Genomic DNA, 24,409 nt, shown 5'->3' with positions numbered 1-24,409 from the left:
CTCTCTCTTCTCTTTTCTTCTGTTCCCCGCCTTTCTCTCTTTATTACAATATCATGGCTTTCTGGTACCAAAAGCAATTGATAGAGCGCATGTATGTATGCAAAATTGCAGCCGACTGTGAAAAGTGACGGCTTCTTATCTGATCATAGAGTAGACATGATTGAAGACGCTGACTGTTTTCCCACTCGTGACAGCATTTACTTGTGAAATCACATTTCTTCTCTTCCTGTGACGTCCCACTGACCACATCCTGGTTTTGACTTCAGAAGACAACATATCTGCAGTTTAACGGTTTTCCTGTCAATGTTCATTTCACACACCCAAACACACACATATGCTCTTTTAGGATTCTTCTCTCTCTCACACACACACACACACATACACACTGCACTGGTACGATAAATGATAACAATATACTATCATGGTAAACTACTGTCCAATCTGTGGGAAGCCTGTCTACTTTGGTAAGTCTGATCTCTTTTGGTTTTTCTTTTTTTATATTTGCCTGTCTCTCTCCCTCTCTGTCTTTCTCTGTCTCTGTCTCTCTCTCTCTCTCTCTCCCACTCTCTCTCGCTTTCTCTCTTTCTCTCTGTGAGTCTTAATTCTGTGATTCATTTGAATAAGAAAACATAGTAGGTCAGATGTTACAACAGAATGTGACACCATGTGACATGTGCAATGTGCATATAAGGCAACTAATGAATGAATAATATAATAATTCTGTGACGCCATGCTGTTCTGCTTTCTCTCCTCCACCGTCAATTCTGTTAAGTGTTTGGAGAAAAAAAAGGAGGCTCACCTCGTGCTTCTACACTTCAAAAATCTCTCTCACTCTTTCTTGCTTTCTGACACACACAGACACACATGCAGACACAGACACAGACATGCACATCCATGATAACAACAGGATGTGGGTCTAGCCAAATGAGCGAGCATGCTGTTCTCTGGGTTTCCTCCTTACCTTCTGTCTCTTGTAGCCAGGTCCTCTCCCACACTCAGACCTCACCATACAAGTACAATAGCATACAAAACAGTTGGGCAGTTTCAAGTCTATTCTGTGGTCTTCTGATTCCTGGTTTTACCTTCCTATTCATGTACCAGTGAAGTTCAAATTCTCTGATGTGATCTGGCCTACTTACCTCTTTTTCCTTCACCACCACATCCCGTGGCCTAGTTGCTCAGATGAGAGTAGCAGTACATTCTACATATTCTGAACCACACACTTTTCATGCTATTTCTTGTACATAATATGTCAAAAAAAAAATAAAAATTGTGTCCCATGTCGTGTGTGTAAAATGCAAATTTGAAAGAAACCACACAGTGACATTGCATAATATACATGTGCATGTTGATACATGTGGATACAAAAGTATGCATACTTTATGATTTTAATGCCTGTAATCCTCCCATCCTGCCTGGCGCTGACATGGTTCTCTTCTCCCATTGGTCCAGGTGAAAAGAAGCGGTCGTTAGGGCGGGACTACCACCCCTTGTGTCTGAAGTGTCAGATGTGCAACAGACAGCTCACAGCTGGACAACATGCTGAGGTATATGAGGAAAATATGTCAGGGATAGGAGAGGAAAATGTGGACAGAGAGGCTGAGGAATGAATGGATGCAGTAAATATCTTGTCCTGTCTGTGTTTCAGTACGATGAGAAGCCATATTGTTCCAACTGCTACCTGAGGATGTTTGGTCCAAGAGGTACTGCCTTCTTTCTCTAAATGCACACACACACACACACACACACACATATACACACATGGACACACACACACACACACACACACATTTTCTGACTCTTCTTTTGTGTGAATTTCTCTTGACAGGTAACAGGTGACTCGTGTCACCACGGCACAGTGTGGTCCTGTCACAGAAACCAGACTAAACCAAACCGGACAAATGCTGACACACAAAAGACACAGACCCAGTTTACAGTGAAATGAACCATAAAAAGAACAGTTAATAAGAATGGTAAACACAAACCTAATAGGGACAACAATATGTATTTCGTCCAGTCCATTATCATTGTTTTTGGCCAAAAAGATAAGCTTGTCATGATGTCTTGATTCCATTTGTATGTGTTTGTTCCCCTTTACACTGTAAATAAATGTTGCTTGTGCAGTAAGATGTCAGTCTGTATTAGTAAATGCAGTGTGAACGCTCAAATCTGGTGGTGGTCTCAGTGGCTGTGTTGGACTTTATAAAGCGGATGCAAGCACAAAGCATTTATATGGGCATGCAGAGAGGATGCATGCACCCACAAAACAAAAAATAATCTCAGCACTGAATGCAGATACACACACACACAAATACACACACAATATGAGTTGATCCATGGGGTTCTCCCTCTCTGTCTCATCCACCAACCAGGGGAAAAGAGAAAGAAGGAATGAGGGATGAAGGGGGGTTGGTTGCTGCTGGCAGGGTAAACCAGGTCTCATGCCAGCAGAATCTGCTGGAATGGGTGCTAACAGTGAGGCAAAGATGGATCTTACACACACACACACACACACACACACACACACAACACACACATACACACATGCATCCACACAGTGTGTCTGCAGTGTGCCTTGAACTGCTGCAGGGCCTTGTCACCCTATGGTGGACGAGGTACATGGATTTGACACACACACATAGAGAGAGAGAGAGAGAGAGAGAGAGAGAGAGAGAGAGAGAGAGAGAGAGAGACAGACAGACAGACAGACAGACAGACAGACAGACAGACAGAGAGAGAGTGAGAGAGAGAGAGAGAGAGAGAGAGAGAGAGAGAGAGAGAGAGAGAGACCTGTCACTGCTTTTGCTGATGTGCTACCCTGTAAAGTGTCATGTGTCATATAAGTGACATTTCAGGTATTTGTCCTTGGAGGAGAGACAGACAGACAGACAGACAGACAGACAGACAGAGAAGGGGAGGCTAGCAGGATATAGAAATAAAGGGTAAAAGGGGCTGCGGCAGAAGCCATACAGAGAAAGCAGAATTGATGGACAGAGGGAGAGGAGAATGCGGGATGATAGGATTATTCTAACGAAGAGGTAGCAGAGGGATGCCTGTGCGTCTCTGCTGCATGTCTTTGAACCTGTCCCTCTCCCTCTCATCACCCAGTCCTTCCTTCATCCTCCCTCCCTCCCTCCTGTCTCCTTCACCCCCTAACCCCCACCTTGACAGATCACATGACTGCTGTGATACCAGCTGGCTGACTGCTCATTTGCATGTGTTTTAGCTACACTCCCTTATTAGAGAAACAGTTGGGTGGGGGTGAGAGGGTGGGGGGTTACAGGAGACAGAGGTGCTGTGGAGAAAGCTTGGAGACTGAGGTGTACAGTGATGCAATATAAGGAGGCTAGAAAGCACGGGGCTCCATGAATCCAGAGAAGAGACAGGAAAGGAGAAGGGAGAAAAAAAGGAGTGTTGGAAATTAACCATCCTAATCCTACTTAACTTAAAGTAGATCAAAACAGTGGTCCTTGACCCATTGTTTATCTTGGTCGTAAAACTGGAAAATGTGCCATCCTGCCCTGGGATATAGAGAAGTAGCTTAGGATTCTGCCTGAGTAAAGCTTAAAGTTGACTAAACTGTGAGGCTGGTGACTCCTGACTAAAAACAGGCAAATGTGCAGTGATTTAAATGAGGCCTTGATATTTTACAGCAGAAAACGGAAAGAAAGAGCAGGCCTTGAATTTATCTAATATGATGTGATAAGTAAAGGGGTTGGAATATGGGTCGAGAGGCCAATGAATAAGCAGAGTGAAACTTCGAAAGAAACAAGTCAGTTTGTGTTGCAGTCAACACTTTCATCATTTGTGAATCACTATCAACGCCTAGTGGCCATTAAGGTTATTGCAACATATCACAGGCAAGCAGCAGTGGCAAAAGTAGGACTGTGGACAGTGAAGTGAAGGACTGTTTCAGCTGTCCTGTATGATGTATATAATGCGAGAAAATAAATGAACGAATAAACAGATGAAAACATGAAAACAGAAGGAGGGTATTTCTGAGGGCTTTTGCGTCCTAAATCGATGTCATTGACTTATGATGCTGACTTTATGTACAGTCAAAAAATCATATTTTCTTGAACCACCAAAACAAATAGTGTACGGTGATGGGGGAAAAAATCGTTTAGCGGGTGAAGAGTCTGAAAGACTCATGAAGTGATGGTAAACTAATAATAATAATAATAATAATGTTGTAGTAACAGGTTTGTGTTTGCCATTCTTTGTAAGTCATTTGATTTTTGTATATTTCTATATTTCCTCCTTAGTTTAACGCATACTTGCAAGCTGCCCTCCTGATTTAACAAAAACACAATAATTTTTCTTCACAAACTCAGTTCATAAATCCTCAGTTACGGGTCTGATAGAGTTTCTTAGCCTTTTTGTTTTGCCACGTCAACAAAAACAGCTCCGCGCCACTACAAACAACAAAGAATCGATCTCGAAGACCTATTTTTGTCACGGGTTGTATGTTGTTAATCTATCAAACACACGACTGTTCATAAATGCTCGACATGTTGGACTGACCTCTTCTAACCCGGGAAAGAAACATTTACGAGGAGTACCTGAGGGCAGCATTGGCCAACGGGGCTGTAATCTGGTGCGCATGCGTCGTCCTCTAACAAGGAAGCAGGCAAGCTTGACGGATTATGTGGACACTCAGTGGGCGAAAGCTGCCGCTTTCCAACAATTCATTTTGGGTTTATGTGCTCGGAGATAGGGGAGGTCTTTGTAGAATGGAAAGCTGAAATCTTTTAGAGGAATATCTGTAGTTTATCTAAATCAAACGTGACCGACAATGATGTCAGAATGCGACCCGAGGGAGACAGAGACCATCGAGCCGGCGCTAACGTTAGACAGCGGAGCAACAGCGGTGTCTGCGTCGGAGTCCAACTTTCACCCGCCAGACCCCCCGACTGTGTTGTTTGACAGGAACCGGATAGGTCTGGGGCTTGGGGCGAGCCCCGGGGCCGCCGTACGTATTTCGGACTCTTGTGAGAGCGTCCTGACCGAGCTGGAGACGGACGGCTCCGGGGAAGAGGCGCTGCTCCTCCCGTGCCTAGCAGGAAGCTCGTCGTCCCCGCGCGGCGCGAGAGAGAAGCGGAGCAGGCGGAACAGACACAGCTCCTCGTCGGACAAAGACACCTTGGCCTCGCCAGGTACATGTTGGGTTACGGCCTTCCAAAGCTTTATATGGCAAAGGCCCACAAATAGAAGTGTTTAGGTGACATGTTTTGTCTTGAGGAACCATATTTAAGAAGACTCTTCTCGCATAGGTATAGTTTAGCAGCAGCTATGCAAACGTCTCTGTCGCTTGTTGTTGTGTAGAGGCAACAGTGAGGAGTGAAACCTTTGGCCATAACACTCATTCTTACTCATTTTACCGCTGTGTGACTCGTCTGAGAGTTAAATGAGAACAACTCTTATCTTTTCATCGGACGACCTCTTAGAGCCCCTTCAAGAATCCTTGGCGGTCTTTGGACCTCATGTTGGGAACCATTATGTTCGATAAAGAAAAGTACACGGAGCACTAACTGTTTGGGTTACAGCAGGAAAAAGTCCCCGATTGCACAAGGAAACTGGCAGCTCTGTGAATGCTTTAAACCTGTGTGTGTGTGTGTGTGTGTGTGTGTGTGTGTGTGTGTGTGTGTGTGTGTGTGTGTGTGTGTGAGAGATAGAGCGAGCGAGCGAGAGAGAATATTGACGCAAAGGTACAATGCAAAATTGCCATCGGTTGAAGTGAGGACCATTTAGACTCAGCTGCCAAAAACGTGGAATAAGCACGTGAGCTGTCAGGTAGCAGGCCAATTATGAGGATCATATAGATTCAGCCATGTTACGTGTTTAATTCACATGTGTGTTTGTTTGTTTGTTTACATTAGTTGAGCCCAAAGGATCCTCATTTCAGTTGACCTTTGGCATTTTTAGCGAGGCTTCTCTTTAAGGCAGCGATATTTGGACTGTTTGTAGAAAGAGGAAGTCAAAGATCTACAAAAGACATCTTTATTCGCACTCGCACAGAGAACACCTGAAATACTCAGAGGAACGCTTCTCCTGTTTCTTGACATCACTGTGTTTTCAAAGAAGCTCCACTGCTTACTAAGTACACTGGGGCCTTTATCTTTTTGTTTGCCTGGAGTCATAGTGTGTGTGTGTGTGTGTGTGTGTGTGTGTGTGTGTGTGTGTGTGTGTGTTCTAATTAGGTGACCTAATTGCTCCAAGTCGCCCTCCACGTGGCTGACATGAGCTGGTACTTTCACCTGCTGACCTGAACACTGCATGCTGGGCAGTTGGGCCCTGTCACCTAAAAAAAAAACGAACACCGTGATTAGTTTGAAAATGTCGCTTTAACAGTCTAGTTGTACTGCACACTTCTGTTATTGTGTACCCACTAGTATTTTTTATTATTATTATTATTAGTAGTAGTAGTAAATTAGCACCTCAAGCATCCATACAAAAGGATTTGTACGAACATCATGATCTATTTTTTGCTCACTTATTGCCCATCTGTCGTCACATGTTCATAACACTAGGTGAGTTTGGAGCTATAAAAAGACAAGGTGGGAAAGGGGGCAAAAAGAAAAGATTATCTAGTCACCATGGAAACAGCACATCTCTGATTTTATTGCTAATTGGATTTTACCACCACTCCTGTCCTACCATGCACCTCATCCCCCGCAAGACCACTTTAAGTGATTTGTGTTTTTTCTTGCCATATTTCTGTGTGTCAGTTGGTCTTTCTCTGCTGAGATCTATTATTCTACTACGCTCTATCAGAGCCTATAATCTAGGCCACAGGTAGACAGGTAGAGGCTGAACTCACAGGAGTAAGTGTCCTATTTCCCGGTGGCTTTTTTGGAATCACAGTGTCCTAATCTAGCGTAGCAAGGCTGTTTTTGTTCAGTGTATCACAAACTTGGAGTCACCTCTCTCTAATACATGCTGTTCTCTCTCTCTTTTTGTGTGAGATACAGTGTTACATTGTTAGATGTTACCTTTCAAACCTTGCAGAACACAACTCATACCATTACTCCAATCCTAAGGGTTCACTGGTAAAAATGACATGCATCTCGTTTATTTCAGCAAAGTGTCAGCTTCTATCACTATCCTGCCTGGTATTCTTACAGTCTGCAACAAGAATACACTGTGGAAGGTGTCAGTACCTAGTGCAAATCAGTATTATGTAAGGTTAAGCGAGGTAACATTCAACTGCCAGAATCCCCAGTGGAGTGCGCATTAATTGACTGGATGGTCTGTCTAGGGTTATGACACCCGCACACTGATGGCATTATTTATCAAAACAACATGTTTTTTAAATGTATTTGATCCGCTTCTAATGCATCCAGGCTGCAAGCAAGCAGTGACTTCCTTTTTTAAATTAGAGCTCTTGTTCACTGTTGCCTTGCCAGGCATCTTGACAATAGTACAGTGCCTTTCTTCTTCCTAGTTGTGTAGCAACACCACACACACTTTTCTTCACAGCAGGCATCTAACCTGGACCTATTCTGCATTTGTCTTGGCTTGTTTGATTATTTGTTTTAAATTGACACATGTGGGGAAATGTTCTCCTCAAATGCCGCTTTTCCACAGGGAGGTCAGAGCACAGGGTCGGCTACAGAGCAGCACCCCTGCAGCTGGCAGAGATTCAGTGTGTTGCTCAAGGACATTTTCAGCCGAGTGGATTTCAAATCCTTCAGTTCATGGACAGTTTCCCTATCTACTGTGCCACCATGTTGCCCCAAACTGTGGCTATGAAGAAAATATTCTGGTGATTTCCATTGTGGCCAAGCTATATCTAGGACGGCTCCATCTTGACCCAAATTTTGTTTCAGTTGCAATTGTCCCTAGTTGATTCCTGTCCTCCGAACCTGATGACTTAATCAACACAGGGATATTGCTAACTGACAATAAAAGGCAAACTCCTGCAGAAATTAGAATCATTAAAAACATTACGTCCATCTCTGTGTGTGCAGGTGCAAGCCAGTAAGGGTATCATATTTTATATTGGATATATAGTATTTTATCTTGGATATTCATAATAATGTGATAGATTAAATAAAGTACAGTAAGGGCAGTCTGATAGCGAAGACATGCTTAGACTAGATTGGACTATTGATGATCGGAGTGCATGATAGTATCTTTGTGTAGCATGACTATCAGAGGCAGGATCTCTGTGTTTCTTTGTCCTTCCCTCTCACCCTGCAGAAGGCCAGAGTGTAAGCGAACACACACACATTGTCCTCAACATCATTTTCACTATACTGGAGTGTATGGTGTGTGTGTGTGTGTGTGTGTGTGTGTGTGTGTGTGTGTGTGTGTGTGTGTGTGTGTGTGTGTGCCTTTGTGTGTGTGTGTGCCTTTGTGTGTGTGTGTGTGTGTGTGTGTGCCTTTGTGTGCCTGTGTATTTGGTTGTGTGATGGCCTTTTGCATATTTAATGTCCATCTTGCAGTGCCCTTGGTCAGTTAATGGGCCTAGTAGAGCTCTTTCACAGCAGCTCACTCAGACTACCAGGCTGACTGACTGTATAGGGGCCTAACATAGAAAGAGGCCTACTGGTTAATGACTGGGGTTGAGTAAATGTTTGCCGTCCCTTTGGGAAGTTTTGCAAACGTGGCAAAGAGGAAAATATGCTTTGTTAAATTTGACACCAAAGAAACACACATTACCCATTTTTTTCATTTGGGGCATTTTCTCATTTGTCCAAAACTGTCCGTTGTAATTTTCCATTAGAAATAGCTATTCCGTCGTTTCTTGCTTCATGGTACACAAGTTATAATACACTGTTAAATTACAAATCCATTTTGATGTGTGCGAGTATTTGACTATATTCACTATCAAGCCTTAACCACGTTGCACCCAGCAATATAATACAGGTTGAGCAAATTTAATGGACTTAAACAGTACAAGAAATCTCCATCTGATCAAGTCATTTAGTCTCATGTTCAGCCTTAAAAAAATCTTATTTGCCTTAAAACAAATTTTTTAAAAATCTGCTACTGGATAAGATAATCCCACTTGTTCTCAATGTTTAGTGTCATTTTCTTGATCATAGTGGGCTGATCTGCCTTAGTCTAACATGTTTCAGCATATTCATACATCATGTTTGCTATTTAAAAAAAAAAAAAAAAACTTAAAACAAGTGAAACTACATTGGAAACAAGTGGGATTATCTTCCTCTGGCAGATTTTTGCACTTGCTAAAATGGAGTGAATTGGTCTGGTGTTGTCAGTGGGGCCAGGCTCCAGCCTCCTGATGAAAGCCTAAGAAGTTGTTTTTGTTTTTGTTTTTTTTTGTTTTTTTTTTTAAAAACAAAAACAGAATTGGAACTCCTCAGAAGCTCTAAGCAGGTAAAAGCCTAGTCTGAAATTGTCCAAACATACTATGCAAGGAATAAATGTAAAATTTGTGTATCTCATTTTCTCTCAAATAATCTGTAGCCTGGATCTGATTTCTAGATATATCTCCTCCATTCTCCCATCTTCCTCTTCCTGCTTACCTTTCAGCTGGTTCTATCTGCACCTTCCCTCAAGTGAATTAGGCTCAGAGCTGTCTCTGTTGCTCCTTATCTCCCTGTGACAAATGGCATGTTGAATGTCCTTCCATCCTTCTGTCCACCCTCTCCTCCCTCCTCTCAGCATCCATCCCCTCATCTCTCCCTCCATCCCTCTGTGACTCAGTGTGACTGATGGTGAACATATGGAGCTGTGTTGTCAGCTGACTGTTCTGCCCTGTTTCGGGAGGAGAAGGTAGATGAGGTGTCATGTCATATGATCGGGCCATACGGCCTGTGTGCTAGTGTGTTTGTTTCTGTCTTTATCTGGCCTGCAGGGAAGAGGTAGAATATATGTCTCCAACTAATTTCATGGCTTCTTTGCTTTTTTTTTTTACGTCTTACTTCTATACTTCTTTCAGCTCTCCTCTACTTGTACAGTCAGAATACCAGCCTCACCTCATTAGCCTTGTCCTATATATTTTTTCCTCCATTTGTTTTTATATTTTCTTACATGAAAGGAACTGTTCAACCAAAGATGAAAATTTTGTCACAATATATTCATTATTGCACAGCAAACGTATCAGTCAGTTGATATTATTGGCCAGCATATTTAATATAATAAATTAATAAAATATTCTATTATATTTTAATTATTTGTGTAACAGCATTTGACTGATACTGAACAGTGCTGCTGTTTATTTAGCTATTTGTTTATTCTTGATTTTCTTTCTTTGTTTGATGACGTATAATATTGAATATTCTTTAATAAAGATATTCATTTAAGAGAGCAGACATCAGTGCAAAATCAGTGTACAATCGATATATAAAAGTATTTTCACTCTAGTTTAAAAATTCACTTTATCGACTATCATGTCAGCAATCTTTACATCTTTACCCTCTAAAAATCTGTATCAGTCTCAAAAATCCCATACTGGTCAGACACTCCTACTCAGCCCTGTGCCAGTTGACACACATGTGAAGTGCCTTTGTCTATACAACGCATAGCACTTTCATGTCCATATTCTGCCTAAAGAGTCCTTGCAAGAGTTATTTTGTAACATGCAAAGTCACTTTGAAACTTAAGGTTACAGGTCAGGGGTGTCCAAACGTGTGCCATGGAAGGCCAAGAGGCTGCAGGTTTTCATTCCAACCAAAAATTTCACCAGGTGATTTCACTGATCACCTCACCTTCAAGCAGAGAGGAGGAACCAATCAGTAAAATCATCTGGTGGAGTTTTTGGCTGGAATGAAAACCTGCAGCCTCGGCACATGTTCAGACACTCCTGTTATAGATATATCTCGGCGGACCAATCATAGCTCTTGTGGTCTGCGTAAGGTCTGTGTAGTTTCAACGCGTAGTTTAAATTTTTGGGAGGTGCGCGGCACATCTCTGCGGTGGTCGCAGAGGGCCCGCAAGGGACGCATTTGCTACGCAAACCCTCCTTAAGTTACGCGTACGCAGAACCATAAATCAGCCTTCACTCATGCTGATCAACCAGGATTATACCTGTAACCTTAGGATCTGTTTCATAGCATTCATTTTGCATCTCAGTATTGGAAAATACTGACTTCTGGATTGCCTGACATGCCTGTTAGGACGACTCTCCCCCTTAACACTCCACTAACAAGGAGCCACATCCTGAGCCGGCACTGAGAACCAGAATGTGCCAAAGTTGGTGCCTTGGCATCAAACTTAAAAAGTGAAGCAAACCTATGTGGTGAGGCCCAGCATGTGGCTGCGCACACATCTTAAATACAAATTCCCATAAATAGAGCACACAAGGTTTCTAAACCCCTGGTGGAATTTGCGCACAAGCCACCCGGAGGCTGTAGTCCGCTGCTACTGTAAGCCAGAGAAATAGCCCCCAGTATCCAGTGGAAAAGACATTCTTTGGACACAGGCCTTCCCATGTGTGGCTTTGCTGAAGACACAAACATCTGGTTGCCCTTTCTAAAACCCTGGGTCCTGTCCAAATAAATTTGGAGTGCACAAACTGGAGACACAGTGTGCAAATGCCGGTGCACCTCCCAGGATAATGGTGGAGAGTAAAGAGCAGCCAGTTCTATAGGGGAGCATGAGCCTATAACCTTTAGGATAAATGCTGGGTAAGGCTTCAGACAAATTTTGTACATGTATAGTGCACCGAAAAGGCATGAATTTCGCCTACACACTAAGCCGAAGCTAAAGAAAGCAATAATGCTGTCTTCAGGGACACTTTTTACTCCACTTGCTCCAAGGTTTCAAAAGGGGAACAAAAGAGAGCATTTGGTGCAGTGGGAAGGTCCCATGATGGAGCCGATGGTCTAGATGTTGGCAGTTTACAGCATGCGCCCTTAAAGAATCGACATACTAAAGGGTATTGTTCCACCATCTTTCCATCAAAACCATTATGGCAGGTTGAAATTGCTGCCAGGTACACCTTGATAGTTGAGAAAGCTTTACCCTTCTCAAAAAGGTCTTGTAAAAAAAGACAGAATCACTGCCATAGAACACTGAAAAGGAATGGCTTGTGACTCTGAGCACTAAGCTTGGGTCGATTGACGATTGCAGTGGCAATCGCCTATGGATGGAATCCATTGCGATTGCCAGTTTAGCTGCCAATGCTGTGCAATGATGCCCCTCCCACCAGACTCTGTCAGGACTGTGCGCACTTGGCATAGTCTACCTGCCTGTGCGTGAGACAGCAGGTCCCTGCATAGTGGTAATGGCTAAGGCTGGCCAGAAAAGAGTTATAAACAAGCAATAAAAAAGCCAGTGTCTCCTTGGCCAGTGTGAGGCTACCAGAATTACAGGCAGATCTCCACAATTCAGAACGCCTGGTACATGAGTTGCTCATAGGGTCTGCAAGTGTACACTGCTCCAAACTATCAGTCTGTGTGTCAGTGAGTGTAACCAGGGGGACCTCAGTCCCTCTTCCCTGTTGATGTAAGCCACAATGGTATTGTCTGTCCTCACTAAAACATTATGACCCCTCAGTCGGGGTGGGGGTAGGGGGGCAGGTAAAGCCAAGTAGACAGCTAGCAGCTCCAGACAGAGTATGTGAGTAGAACACATGTAAGGGTTTCATCTCCCATTCAGTTATCCCCTCGTGAGTGGCAGCCCAGCCTACCAGAGAGGTGTCAGTGCTAATCACATTCCCGGCCAAGACAATTCCTATATCCATCTGGGCTCTGCCACTGGCGAAGGGCCAGTGAGCAGTCTGTGGAAACCCTCACCCGACGGTGGCCATCACTGTGGGGATCCAGACCCAGACAGGCTACCCAACGTTGGATACTTCTCATATAAAGGCGTCCCAGTGGTATAGCTACAGAGGAGGCCATCAGGCCCAACAGGCTCTGGCATTGTTTGAGAGTAACCATGTTACCCCCGCGAAACAGAGTTAGATTTCTCCACATGGTCTTTACCCTTTCTGGGAATAAAAAGGCTTTGCTTGGACAGAGTCCAGAGTGAGCCCAATGAAAGTGATGCATTGAGTTGGTGTTAACATGCTCTTCTCCACATTTATCTGAAAGCCCAGATTCACCAGGTGTTGTGAGAGAGCCTCTGTGTGACAAGGCACCTCCTGGCAAGTGGGACCTGTCACTAGGCCGTTGTCAATGTATGTAGCTACTTGAATACTCCTCTCCCTGAGTGAGGCTACTATTGCCTCTGAGCATTTTACAAACACTCTTTGGGCTCAGTTACAGACTCAGTGGCAGAACCATGTACTCGTAGGTTATTCCCTGAGAAGTGAATCTGAGATATTTCCTGTGTGGGGCATACATGGAAATGTGAAAATAAGCATCCCTCAGGTCGACTGATTTGAACCAGTCTTCAGCATGCACAAACTGCAGCAGGGAAGCATGTGTCAACATCCTGAATTTGTATTTCCTTAAATGACGGTTTAGCCTGGCAGGCCAAGGCGGTGGAGTAGCTTATAGGGGAAAGCAGCGCAGTGAATACATCTGTTGGTGGATGCTAAGGCAGGCAGGGCATGGGGTAAGCCCAGATACACCACATGCACGGAGTGAGTGTCCCATCTAGATATTTTATTGCCACAGTTTGTGTCCTTTTCCAGCTTCGCTGGAGATGTTAGCCATAGCTATGGTTAGCTAGTGGGCTGCAGATACTAGCAAAATCACTAAATAGCTCATGCAGCTACCATTCGCGAAAATTTGGCTATATTGCTATCTTCCCGCTAGCATAGGGGCGAAAAGTACTGCTACTTTTCTGAAGGTATTGCTATCCGTTGGTATTGCTACTTTATCTGTAAAGGTATTGCTGCTTTTGATTTGTAATGTATTGCTATTTCCCAGCAAAACTAGCTGTGGAAAAGTATTGCCATTGTTCTTGTACTAGTGTGCAACCATACGGCTGGGAACAAAGCTCCTGGTGTTGTACACTTGAGTCTGTGGCCGGTTTAGTTTAGCACCCAATACAACTTTTGTTGACTGGCTTCTGTAAGACGTGAGAGGAGGTTTTTGAATGATGGGTGACTCTATGTCTGTCCAATATATAGGAGGAGGGTCCCCTAACCTTCTGACATAGATGTCAGTAGTGCCAGCCAATAAGGGCTGGCGGAATGTCATGTGGGCTTGTGATGATGTCATGCAGGAGGTGTTCCCATAGTGAGACACGAAAGAAAGAACTTCCTGCATTTCTATGTTTACACTGCTAGGATACACACATCCACAGCGCCCAGACTGAACGCTATCAAAGAAGACAGAGTCGAAGGAACGTTGGTATAGAAGAGGGACCGCAGTTCTTTCCCAGCCTTAAGTTTACGTTGAGCAGAACATGGACGCAACAAGCTTGAGTTCAGGTTTGCGTAACTGTCAGCTTTCAAAGGTGATAGTGAATATTTGCACTAGTTGACAATGTAAATATAGGTCTTTTCCACTTAAGGTAGGATTGTTTGCATTCAGAAGGCTTGGAATATGTATGTTGCACAAACTGTTAGGAGCAATGCTGATCTGTTGCCCTTTTTGGAACGCTAATAATTGCTGTTCATGATCTTCAGTTCTGCTTGCTCTCCTTATTCTCCTTAAATAGTATTTTCTTATTTGTTCACATTTTTTATGTAATTGTTCCTTAATATAAAAATGTGCCTTTTTCTTCTTTCTGTCCATAACCCTTTCCTCTTCTAGGTACCAGCAGTGGGGACTTCAACCATTTCCCTGATGACCCTGAGTTTGCAGACATTATCCAAAGGGCAGAACAAGCTATCGAGAATGGCGTCTTCCCAGAGAGGATTTCCCAAGGCTCCAGTGGGAGTTACTTTGTCAAAGATCCTAAAGGGGTGAGGAGAAGATAGAGAAACGAATTGGGTACACAAAGGGTGGCAGAGGAGGAACCAGTTGGAGTGAAGTTGAGAGAAATTCATGACTAGATATTGTTTAACATTTTTTACCAGGCTAGTCGACAAGGAAAATGTTGTCATTATGGGAGGAAGCGCAGGGTGAGGCGAGGGTGTTAAGATTTGGTGGTATCCACACTACTACATCACTCCTAGACTGAGCAGTTTTTCTGTAGCAGTTGGGCGTTCAGAGCCTTGTTCAGTGGCACTACCATAGCTGTTGTGAGAGTGCAGAGAGCATTACTTTTTCACTTCTCACATCCCACATTTTCCCAGCCAGTTAAGTAATTCAAGGCAACAACTTTAATCATGGCAAGCCTGCGTCAAAAATTTAGGCAGCTCAGAGCCCCCTGCAAGTTGGTCCTGCTTTGTTCTCAGGGAGAGTAAAACAACTGAATGGAGTGAAGTCAGGCTTGGGGGTTACAGAGTATAGGAAGAAGGATGTAAGTGTGGAGAATGTTACTGAATACTTCAGCCAGTGATACCCCCACTGATAACCGATGACTGATGCATGTGCTTGGCATCACGCAAACAAGCTCAGTGCACACTGCAGGGAAAGGGCATTATTCGCTGTTTGGCTTGTTAGCAGTATATTGCTCACTTTTCTAGCCTTTTTCAAATCTATTAACTATAAAATCTCTTTTCTTTCTTTTCTTCTCACCCATGGTTCTTTCATCATCTTCTGGAGAGCTCTCTTAATGTTATTCCATTTTTAATTTACACTTTTTTTTTTTTTTTTATACACATTTTCCTTTTTTTTTTAGCAGAATCTGTGAAGGCCTTGTGTGACTTGTTTGTCCTTGTCCTCTCCCTGTATAGAAAATCATTGGCGTTTTCAAACCAAAGTCAGAGGAACCTTACGGTCACCTGAACCCCAAATGGACCAAATACTTTCACAAGGTACAGTGTTATGTGTTTTATTCCTCTGTAACGAGAATTGAGTAAGATGAACAGACAAAACAGGAAAAAATAAATCACTGATCACTTGCTGGCTGCTCTCCTTAACACCACCTATCCTTTCCCCACAACAGTCCTGCTTCTTTCTTTTTTTTCTGTTGTCAATTATTTTCTCTCTACATCCACTCTATGTTCTCGCTTCCCTCATTAGCTGTGCTGTCCGTGTTGTTTTGGCCGAGGCTGCTTGCTGCCTAACCAGGGTTACCTCTCAGAGGCTGCTGCCTCGCTGGTTGATACCAAGCTGGGCCTGGGAGTGGTGCCGAAAACCAAGGTGAGGCTCGGTGTGTGTGCCTTGTGCATGTGGGTTTTGCAGTATAAAATATCTCACATTACAACAGGCAGTCACACTGTACCAGAAATCAATGTGATATTAATTATGTTAATTCAAGTTCCAGCAGGTGCTGTAGTTCAAGAATGGCTGGTTTTTTAAATATTTCTATCAAAAGAAACTGACAATTTTGGTGTTTACACATTTACACTTGTAATTGTTAATGTTTTGGGGGGTGGTGGGGCAGAATGAATATAAGGGAAGACTGATTCAATGTGAATGTTCCCCCTTCTCTGTCAGGTGGTGTATCTGGCCAGTGAGACGTTCCACTACAGCGCCATCGACAGAGCCAAGTCCAGGGGGAAGAAGTACGCTTTAGAAAAGGTCCCCAAGGTGGGGCGACGCTTCCACAGAGTGGGCCTGCCACCCAAGGTAACACAGTAGAACTCTTGTAGGATCAAATGCCACCACGTTTGGTCATTTTGTATTACGCCTCAGCATCATTGGCAGGAGAAATCAGTGTTGTCTTTTCAAATCACCTCTTTAAACCACATTTTCACTGAAAAGATTCAAGATCATTAGTTTTTATTCTCACTGCATATGCCTGTTATTTTTTTTATTAATTTCTTTGATTGTTTGTTTTGTTACCACACCAGATTGCCCTATTTATTTACCTTATTGCTTGTAAAACATTTTCCAGCAGCATTTTGAGAGGTCTTACACATGTAGCTTGATCATGATAGTAATAAATATTATTTCTTTTTTGGGATGCCAAAATTATTGTCTCTACAATGGCACATAGTTTGCCTCTGGTACACTGTGAAATGGGCTAGTTGTTGTTGTTTGTTAGCGAGCGGAGGGTTCCAGGCTCAGAATAGCTGCTGATGCAGCCTCAGCAAAAGGCAGGAAAGGGAGTCATAGCACACTGACTGTTTTTCTGCTCCCTAAACACACAGGTTTGTTCAAACCTATACGTCAGAGGATGCATTAATGTCACCTCTGCTTGAACTGATGCAATACTTTTGCAATGACCCTCAAACAGTGAATGGATACTCTAATTTCTTGTATAGCACTCTGTCCTCATCTCTGGTGCCAGTATCACTCTTCAGCCAGTAACTCATTTAAAGATGCATGGTACAGGTGCCTCTCATCTGAGGCAGTATTCAAATGCTTTTCTCACCTTGAAAACACTGCTATAAGCATGTGAAGAGGAAGTACTCTAAAGCCCCAGTCTGGAAAAGATTTTGCTCACAGAGCTCAGTGGTTTTGTGGATTATTGGAACAACACAAGCAAGGATTTGTTTACATCTGCAGGTTTAGAAACCGGAGGAGTACTATTGCATTGTCTTGTCGGATTTATGAAAGGAAAATAAAGCCTCATGAGGGGACAGGAGAGCACAAAACATAATCATCAAGCTAGGTGAGGGACGATATGAAAATTTCATGTCACAATTATTTTGTCCTGGTCAAAATAATTGTGATTCAGAATATTATCCTGATAATCATCAAACTATGCTTGCTGGGATCACTTTAGCTTACATTTTGTTAAGATAAAAATATTTGTATTGCATCAGATAAGATGCATATCTATTTTAGTGAGCTTTCTTCTTAGTGAAATACAAACAAGGACAAATTCAGACTCTTGCTGACACTATAGCAATGTAGGACTGTATGTTTGTGAGCTGAACAGCTTTTTCAGGTCACTCATGAGGATTTTCACAATTATTCCAATAATGGAAATTCACTACAATCAACTTTTCATGAGTGATTTTATTGCAATCTGTGATAAAATCCTGCATTGTCCTACCCCTACATTGAGCTACAGTCAGAAAACAGCATCAGTTCTGTTATGACTGTCACACAATACATTCAAATGTATTGTGATGATGTGTACTTCAGGTTTGATGCATCCCTTCATGTCTGTCTGTTTCCAGGTGGGTTCATTTCAGCTGTTTGTGGAGGGATACCATGAAGCAGACTATTGGCTGAGACGCTTTGAGGCAGAACCTCTACCAGAGAACATCAGGAAACAGCTGCAGTCACAGTTTGAGAGGCTGGTGGTGTTGGACTATGTTATCAGAAACACAGGTGTGTGTGTGTGTGTGTGTGTGTGTCTTTGTGTTTACATTTCAAATAAAATATGTCGCACTTGGAACACAGAATTTTTTAACAGTCCAAAAGGCCATCTTTGTTACCTTGAACATTATCCTCAGTATTACTTGAATTACCCATAATTGTGTCTGGTGTTAGAAATGATTCTCAAAGTGTATTAGGGACACTTAATAATCTAAATTATTGTTAGTAACTGCCACTTTGCTTGTTGGCCATTCACTGGTATTGTCACCAGCAATCATTACCTCTGCCAAGGAGATAATATAATGGTCCTGTCATGTATCCGTTTGTCTGTTAACCAAGATATCTCAAAAACCTATGAGAGGATTTACATGAAATTTAGTTGAAACATTGGTCCTGAGCCAAGGAAGTGTTGAAAATTTCATGCTGTTTAGTAAGTGATATCTGGTCATATACTGTAATACCTCAAAAGTTGAGAATCAACTGCCTTTTAAATCATCTAAGTGCGTTCCATATTGATAGTCTTATTAGATTTTAAAGATGATGGGCAATTTTGATGAAAATTGCGTTCAGCCGGTTCATGGTGTTAATTCTTAAGTAAGCTGGGCTCATCTATTTGTGTGAGGACAAGCTACATACACACTGGTTCAATTGTTTCTCTTTTGTTTTTGGTATCTATAAAAAGGTAGCTGTGGTTTCTTGTTGATTTTGTCTGGCCAGGCGATTGCACAGCAACTGTTTCTTGTTTTTAATCAAATTTTCTGTGAATGTGATGCAATACCTAATCTGCGTCCTTGGCATTGGTCTGTGCTCTAATAGATGCTTTTTCTAGTTCGCCTGTGTTATTTCATGATGGCTGCTTATATTTATTTCACATACACTCTTTGTCTTATACTTGCTTCAGACCGAGGAAATGATAACTGGTTGATTAAGTATGAGAAGCCAGGAGAAGGAGAGGGAGAAAAGGTAAGGTTGAATCAACACACACACACGCATGCTACATAAAAAAATAAAATGACTAAACAGCCCACAGGCAATACCACTGCATCTATATTGCCAAACTTGAGTCTAATTCTGATAGCGGATATCTGATCGGCACTTCACTATCTATCTCCCATAGAAAGATGGGGACATGAACACCCATACTTAATCCTCTCACTCACTCACAAACTGGACACATGGGGGGCCCACATGTGCAAACAATGCCTCTCTTAGATATTGCAGCCCTAGAACAAACTAGTTCACCAGTGACCTTTGTAGTTACAGAGCAACCAGAATATTAACTGGCTACTTGTCATCACTTTGTCATTTATTGATAAATGAGCAAAGGCTGTCATCCATGTGGCCAATTAATCAGCCCTTTAGACAGTGATTGATCAATAACGCTCTGGTCATTGGTCAGCAGTCATCAATCTCTCAGCCACTTAATGGTGATGCTAATTCTGGTCTTCTCCTGGTCTCGCTGTAGGAAACAGAGTGGCCAGAGAACAGTCCCAACTCCTGCATGAAGATTGCAGCCATCGACAACGGCCTGGCATTCCCTTTCAAACACCCTGATGAATGGAGAGCCTGTATGTTGGTGATGATGTTGTCTAGGCTAGTGTGGAGAGAGTCAATTTGTCCGTCTCTTGCTTTGTTTCCTTTTCTCTCTCTGTTCTTTTTCACTCTCTTTTTGATATTCTCTTTCTCTTTCCCTCTCTGTATACATACTTTATATATGTATGTGTTTCTTACTCCTGCCTGTCTTGTTTTGGTGTAGGAAGTCTGTACATAATGTATTAAGGTCTCCGTCTCTGCACCTTCTCCCTGTGATCATTTAGTCCTTTGTTGTAGACAGAGTAAGGGTGTTACTGCAGTGGCAAGAAAAGGCTATTTATTGTAGTGCTAACACTGTTCACGCCTTTTCATTACAACTGTGAATACATAAAAATTGACCTTCTTGGAAAGCACATTTACCTCTTCTCCCTAGTTGTATTTATTCTTGGAAACTTCGTCCCTTTTCCTTGCTGGCCACAGTGTCATCAACATGGGAGATTTTGACAAGCATGGAGTTCATTATGGTAGTGCTGCCAGTAATAATACATGTTACAGGTCTATAGACAGTCTATAGAAGCTTCTCTACAGTTTTACACATGTTTATGCAGCTCATTCATACAACTAGAGCAGGGGCTTTCAAACTTTCATGTCCTGGACCCCCCAGTTGGTTTTCAACAACTCAAACACCCCCATTTGAAGTGACTTTGCCTTATAGGGACACTCATGTCAAGGCATGTTTTGGTTCGTGTGCACTATTAAATTCTTCTGATTCTGATCTTCTTCTCTGATTGAGCATCACAGATATGACCTTTTAAATATATCCTATTAATCATTATGAATGTAGTTTTCTTGTCATTTTTGTTACTTTTTTAACTTTTTTTGCTAATTTGCTATTTGCCTTTTTCTCAGTCTCATACTTGAACACAAAATGTTAAAATGATCCTTCATACATTTTCTGCAGTCTAGCACTTTCTAGTGAATTAACTACAGAGAAATTAAACTATTCCCCGTTTTGCTGACGATCCCTGGGGGTTCTCTAACACCACTTTGAAAACCACAGGGCTAGAGTAAGCTTTAGCATTCACTAGTAGCTTAAAAATGTTTTTGTTAGCAGCACCAGTTCCAGAACAATTTTAACGATTTTGTGAACACTCAGGTTGTCAAGACGAGTTGTCAGGTGGGACTCTGTTTGCAGAGCTCATGGTACACTGTAATGACTTGATCCCTCCTCCGTTCAGACCCCTTTCACTGGGCGTGGCTTCCACAAGCGAAGGTGGCCTTTTCCCAGGAGACCAGGGACCTGGTGTTGTCCCGCCTCTCGGATATGAACTTTGTCCAGGACCTTTGTGAGGACCTCTACGAGATGTTCAAGGTATCAGCCTCCTCACAGCCTTCTTGCTCTCTCCCTTTTCTTTATCTGCAGAGATTCTGTTTCATGGTTTCAACAAGCGGCTGTCTTCCATACAGGGCACTTAGTTGCTTCATAGCTGCTATTGTTTCCATTGAGGTGATTATGGCACATAACTAGGGAAGCACCATTACTTACACAATACAATCCTACATTAGCATTATGGTTCTAGGTGTGGTATTAATTCATGTATACTTTATTCTCTATTTTGCTCTTTCTGTGAACAGATCTGAGATAATGGTGATAATCATAACTGTAGTATCATTATTAATACGGTTAAAACTGTACAACTTTTCATTTTGGCTCATTTCTTTATAATGGTCACTATATTACCCAGCCATTTCTTGCTCTTTTTTCCTTGTTCCTTGTTCCTTGTTCTTTCCCTGTTGCACACTGTGTCTCCCATCGCTATGCTCTATTTTGCATTCCTTCAACAAGCGTATCACGTGTTCAAAGAATGTCACCGTGGCGCTCTGCCACCCAGCAGGCTGTAACATACTGTGCAATTTTTCAGGCGTAATCCTTTTCTACATGGACATGACTGGGGAACATAAAACAGCAGCAAAAACACAGGAAATCTGTGCTTCCAGATTCTTTTTAAATGTAGTGAGTGACGGGGGCCACACGCTGAAGTGTTAATCTGTCTCTCTCTCTCCTCAGACGGATAAAGGCTTTGACAAAACCATGTTTGAGAGACAGATGTCTGTTATGAGGGGGCAGGTGAGTTGAAAGTCCATTTTCTTTTACACTCTATTGAGCATTTTGACTCTTTGCTGTTCCTGTCAGTTTCTTTCCCCTTTTTCTCTTCATTATTTATGTCCTCTTTTTATGGTTCTCTGAGTCATTTGTTCCTTTTATATCCTCCTCCTACCTTGCTCTCCCTACTTCCCCATGCATGCCCCACTTTCTGTCTTTTCCATTATTTGATCTGTACCCTTTTACCCTCTCATCTCTCCTCTCCTTTGTCTCTTTCCTTCTCCTATTCTCATTCTTGTCATTCTCTCAGTTGTGCTCCACCCTGACTCCTACCTTTGCTTTGTTTTCCTCTCTTCTTCCCTCTGACCTGCTCTCCTTTATGACCAGTGTCTGCATGCCATGCTTTGTTTGTCTTGACGCACATGAGCTCCGTGTGAAGGAAACTAACTAAAGTGTAACTCAGCATTCATGCTTCTCGCATTTTCATGACTGCATGCAGTCATGAAAATGCAACTATACTTTAACTATGACATGGCATCTTGTGTTTTTGAGGGGGCGTTTACTCTTGCCCGTTATGAAGATTTAGGTCACGTACTCGTACTCAAATGCACCAAGTGTTCCCAGCTGTTACTGTTTACTTCTTCTCTACCCTGAACCTCTTTTTTTCTGTCTCTTACCTTGTTTCTGCTCATCCCCAGGTGTTGAACCTGAGCCAGGCACTGAAAGATGGGAAGAGTCCTATCCAGCTGGTGCAGATGCCACGGGTGGTGGTGGAGCGCAGCCGTTCGGGTGGCCAGGGCCGCGTGGTCACACTAGGCAATGCCTTTACGCAAACCTTCCACTGCAAGCGCCCCTTCTTCTCCTCCTGGTAGACAGAGACAGGCTGAAAAAGGAGTGGAAAAGAGCAGAAATCTTTTCACTCAACACTTCTTCTGCAACAGCTCCTTCTTGTCCTCCAGTGAGGAAGCAAGCAGGAAAGAAAATAAAGGGAAGATGAGAGTATCACACTGGAAACTGTTCGTATTTCCACTCAGTGGGGGGAGGGGCTCAGTCATGGATGATGGAGAAGAAGACAGCGTGGTGGGAGAATGAAGGTTTTGTGAATATAATGGGCTTAAGGTCTTTCGTCTTTCTGTGAAGAGCAGAGCGAGTAGAGTAGATAATGGAAAGAGGGCACTGGAGAGATTGTCAGACCAATGTCTCCTAGAGACCTTGGGGTTGTGTGTGTGGTTACCATGGTGACTTGATTGGGAAAGTGTCTTTTTCACAGTCGTGGGCTTTGTTTATTGTTGGTGGCAGAGAGTTCTTTTTTTGCTTTTTTTTTTTTTTTTTTCTTGAACCCACCCAAAGCAGCACCTAAAGCCTCTTGTGAGGGCTCTTGATGAGGCCAGCAGCCAAAGAACAGGCACTTGTATACCATCGATATTAACATTTCTGAGCTCTGAAAGTATTTGAGATTGTTTGAGAAGCTTTAAGGTCTCACAGATCTCCTTGAAACAGAAAGTTTGTCTGGGCAATGTCACTTCTGATCTGGAACTAAGTCCTTAAATATTTGTTTTTCTTTGTCAGGATTGCTCACTGAAACAGGTGCACACTTCCACTGCTAGAAGTATTTTACTAGTTTCCAACATCTGGCAAGCTACGACAACTGATTTGAAAGGATTCAAAATTGCTCTTTGATCCAGTGTTGCTTTTTAAAACCACATCTGTCTATCAAACACAAACCCAGTGTCTTCAACTCTCACTACTGCCAAACTCTTTTCAACGAAAGAATATTGAAAGCCTTCAAGAAGTGAATTTTTTCAAAACTTGAACACAAAATGGGGAAAAAAGGAAGGACAACAGAGATCTCATGTTGCTTGAATGTAACCTGTTTACGGTTTCTACACAGATTCTTGCTCCTTAACATTTCAATATGAGGGAATGCTGTCAAACATTCTCGTAATAATGAATGTATTTGTTGTTTGACATGTATTTAATTGCTGGCAATCAGTTTGTTCTTGAACCTTGTGGCATGGGGAAAGCCAACTCGTCCTTCGCCTTCACAACACAGTATACGAAGAAAAAAAAGATCGAGGACAATATAGCATACTTGCTTAATGCTGTTTGGTTTTATGTATGCATCTTGAACTTTTTATTCCAACTCAGTGATTGTATGAAAAAAGTTGTATATTAAACAGTTGAAAAATAAACTTTGAGAAATATTAAGTCTTCCTTTGGTCAGAGTTGAACATATGTCGTGTTCAGAGTTGCGCAGACAAAGGACTGTCGTTGGCAGTGAGAGTACCTGCCAGATGAAATGCTGCAGTATCAGTCAGAAATGTGAAATTTGAATAACTGCAGAGTGAAAGCACAGATGCAGTGGCTACAACTGTGTACATTCGGCAGACTTTAAACCACCTCTGTGGACACTGACAAAGGTGTGTTCAGCAAAGTTGAGAGACCTGTGCAACAAGCTGCCTCAACACAGCACCACTACAGCTGTGTGGCTTCTCATAGGCCTGCGGCAAGGCTATTAAACTTCTAGACCTAATGATTAACTAAATAATGACACGTAGGCTGCAACGCCCCAGGCCAAGGTGAGCTATTAATAACTGTTGAACAAAGAAAGCAGACTGAACAGTCTGTACCTGGGCGCATAATG

The 24,409-nt window shown here is 42.6% G+C and overlaps 2 protein-coding genes across 2 annotated transcripts; both read left to right on the top strand.

The window, feature by feature from the left end:
* The first annotated feature begins 358 nt into the window (after positions 1-358).
* Positions 359-2,166, top strand: LOC115364787 (cysteine-rich protein 2). Its single transcript, XM_030059379.1, has 4 exons — positions 359-464; positions 1,453-1,547; positions 1,649-1,703; positions 1,829-2,166. Exons 1-4 carry the CDS (start codon positions 422-424, stop codon positions 1,837-1,839), a joined length of 204 nt encoding a protein of 67 aa, XP_029915239.1. The 5' UTR covers positions 359-421; the 3' UTR covers positions 1,840-2,166.
* Positions 2,167-4,588: 2,422 nt separating this feature from the next.
* pi4k2b (phosphatidylinositol 4-kinase type 2 beta) lies at positions 4,589-23,973 on the top strand. Its single transcript, XM_030060328.1, has 11 exons — positions 4,589-5,156; positions 14,619-14,770; positions 15,647-15,727; positions 15,936-16,055; positions 16,353-16,484; positions 17,987-18,140; positions 19,030-19,091; positions 19,594-19,696; positions 20,900-21,033; positions 21,730-21,789; positions 22,464-23,973. The coding sequence occupies exons 1-11, from the start codon at positions 4,796-4,798 to the stop codon at positions 22,635-22,637; spliced, it is 1,533 nt and encodes a 510-aa protein (XP_029916188.1). The 5' UTR covers positions 4,589-4,795; the 3' UTR covers positions 22,638-23,973.
* Positions 23,974-24,409: the final 436 nt, after the last annotated feature.

This window comes from Myripristis murdjan, chromosome 1 (genome assembly GCF_902150065.1).
Source record: "Myripristis murdjan chromosome 1, fMyrMur1.1, whole genome shotgun sequence".
Classification (NCBI taxonomy): Eukaryota; Metazoa; Chordata; class Actinopteri; order Holocentriformes; family Holocentridae; genus Myripristis; species Myripristis murdjan.
Note: the sequence above shows the minus strand (reverse complement) of the source record. Positions and strands in the feature narration are given on the sequence as shown.